This window comes from Penaeus monodon, chromosome 32 (genome assembly GCF_015228065.2).
Source record: "Penaeus monodon isolate SGIC_2016 chromosome 32, NSTDA_Pmon_1, whole genome shotgun sequence".
NCBI classification, from domain to species: domain Eukaryota; kingdom Metazoa; phylum Arthropoda; class Malacostraca; order Decapoda; family Penaeidae; genus Penaeus; species Penaeus monodon.
The window spans coordinates 13,871,438-13,872,678 of NC_051417.1; the positions used below are offsets into that span (position 1 = coordinate 13,871,438).

Consider the following 1,241-nt stretch of genomic DNA (forward strand, 5'->3'; position numbering starts at 1 on the left):
TCCACTTACTTCAAGCTATAATCAAAATAGAATTGTTCCCAGTGCCCTCTCAGCCACTGCGAGAGGGAAGCATTTGGAGATACAAAAGCTCCTCTTGTCGCAGACCGGGCCATAAGGGTATACCTATCGACAACATTTCCATGGTCCTTTGTGATGGCCCGAATGGTGTTCACGTTCCTTGATTTTGAGAGATTGAAGTTTTAGATGGTTATGAAAATAATTTCACTGAGGAACTATACCCAAAAACATATATAGTATTTCATTTTATATGCCTGTCTTGCTAAACTCTGGATGTATAAAGAGATATATAAAAGACTTCCCAATACAGGAACGAATGTCAATGTTCTAACTATTAAGATATCCACCACATATAAAGTGCTTATTTTGAAAAAAGCCAGAGGAAAAACATCAAGCCAATCGTTCAAAATCAACTAATATTGCACAATAATAAAATAAGACATCAAATAAGTCAACAAATTACTGACAGACCCTTAGGAAGCTTTTACTACATCAAGGTAAAACAAGTAAGTAATTCTAAGAATATAATATAATTCTACAGCAGCTGATATTTTAGTCCCAAATCATGCAAGAGAGTAGGAACAACCTTACTAAAAAAACATGCTAAAATATCCATACATCCATACAAAAATATCATTAAGCATGGATTAACACATGAAATCAATAATAAATATAAATAAAATTGCATGCATATAAGGGATAAGCAGTCAGCCAACAAGAACTAAGGACTCTTTGTGCATTTAGCAGTACACTCATCTCACATTAATATTATGTGAGTTCTGTATTAAGTTATGTATATCATTAAGAAAAGTAAGAAGCACACACTTAGCATGTGTTAATGGACAGAATGTTACTCAAATTGTTAATAATGTTAATAGTTATGGTACATATACAGAGTGAGAGTGAAATAGAAATTCTTGTCTACACAATATAAAAGGAACATTAGCCTTTCAGAGAAAAAGAAGAGATAATGTTTACACTAAAACATTATCACAATACAGAGAGGCTGAAGAGAATAGTTTTCTTTCCCCCAAGGGAGGCCAGTGTCTTTTATTACTAATAACAGGAACAATTTTCTTTAATCTACTCATTGTGATTCATTGTAGCTCTCAATATTTTCCCAAAGAATTTCCAGGTTCAAATTCTTCTCCATAATGAAATAGGTACATAAGGAAGGCAGTAAAGTTTTAATTTTGTTATATATCTAACTTTACATTGAAGAC

The 1,241-nt window shown here is 32.6% G+C and overlaps 1 protein-coding gene across 5 annotated transcripts in view; it reads right to left on the bottom strand.

The window, feature by feature from the left end:
- Window positions 1-1,241, bottom strand: part of LOC119593511 (uncharacterized aarF domain-containing protein kinase 5-like) — an 18,355-nt gene that overhangs the window by 1,405 nt on the left and 15,709 nt on the right. For all 5 annotated transcript variants that reach the window (XM_037942467.1, XM_037942464.1, XM_037942462.1 and 2 more), the window contains one exon: window positions 10-177. In XM_037942467.1, coding sequence (XP_037798395.1) covers window positions 10-177 — 168 coding nt within the window. The remainder of the gene's footprint in view (window positions 1-9; window positions 178-1,241) is intronic.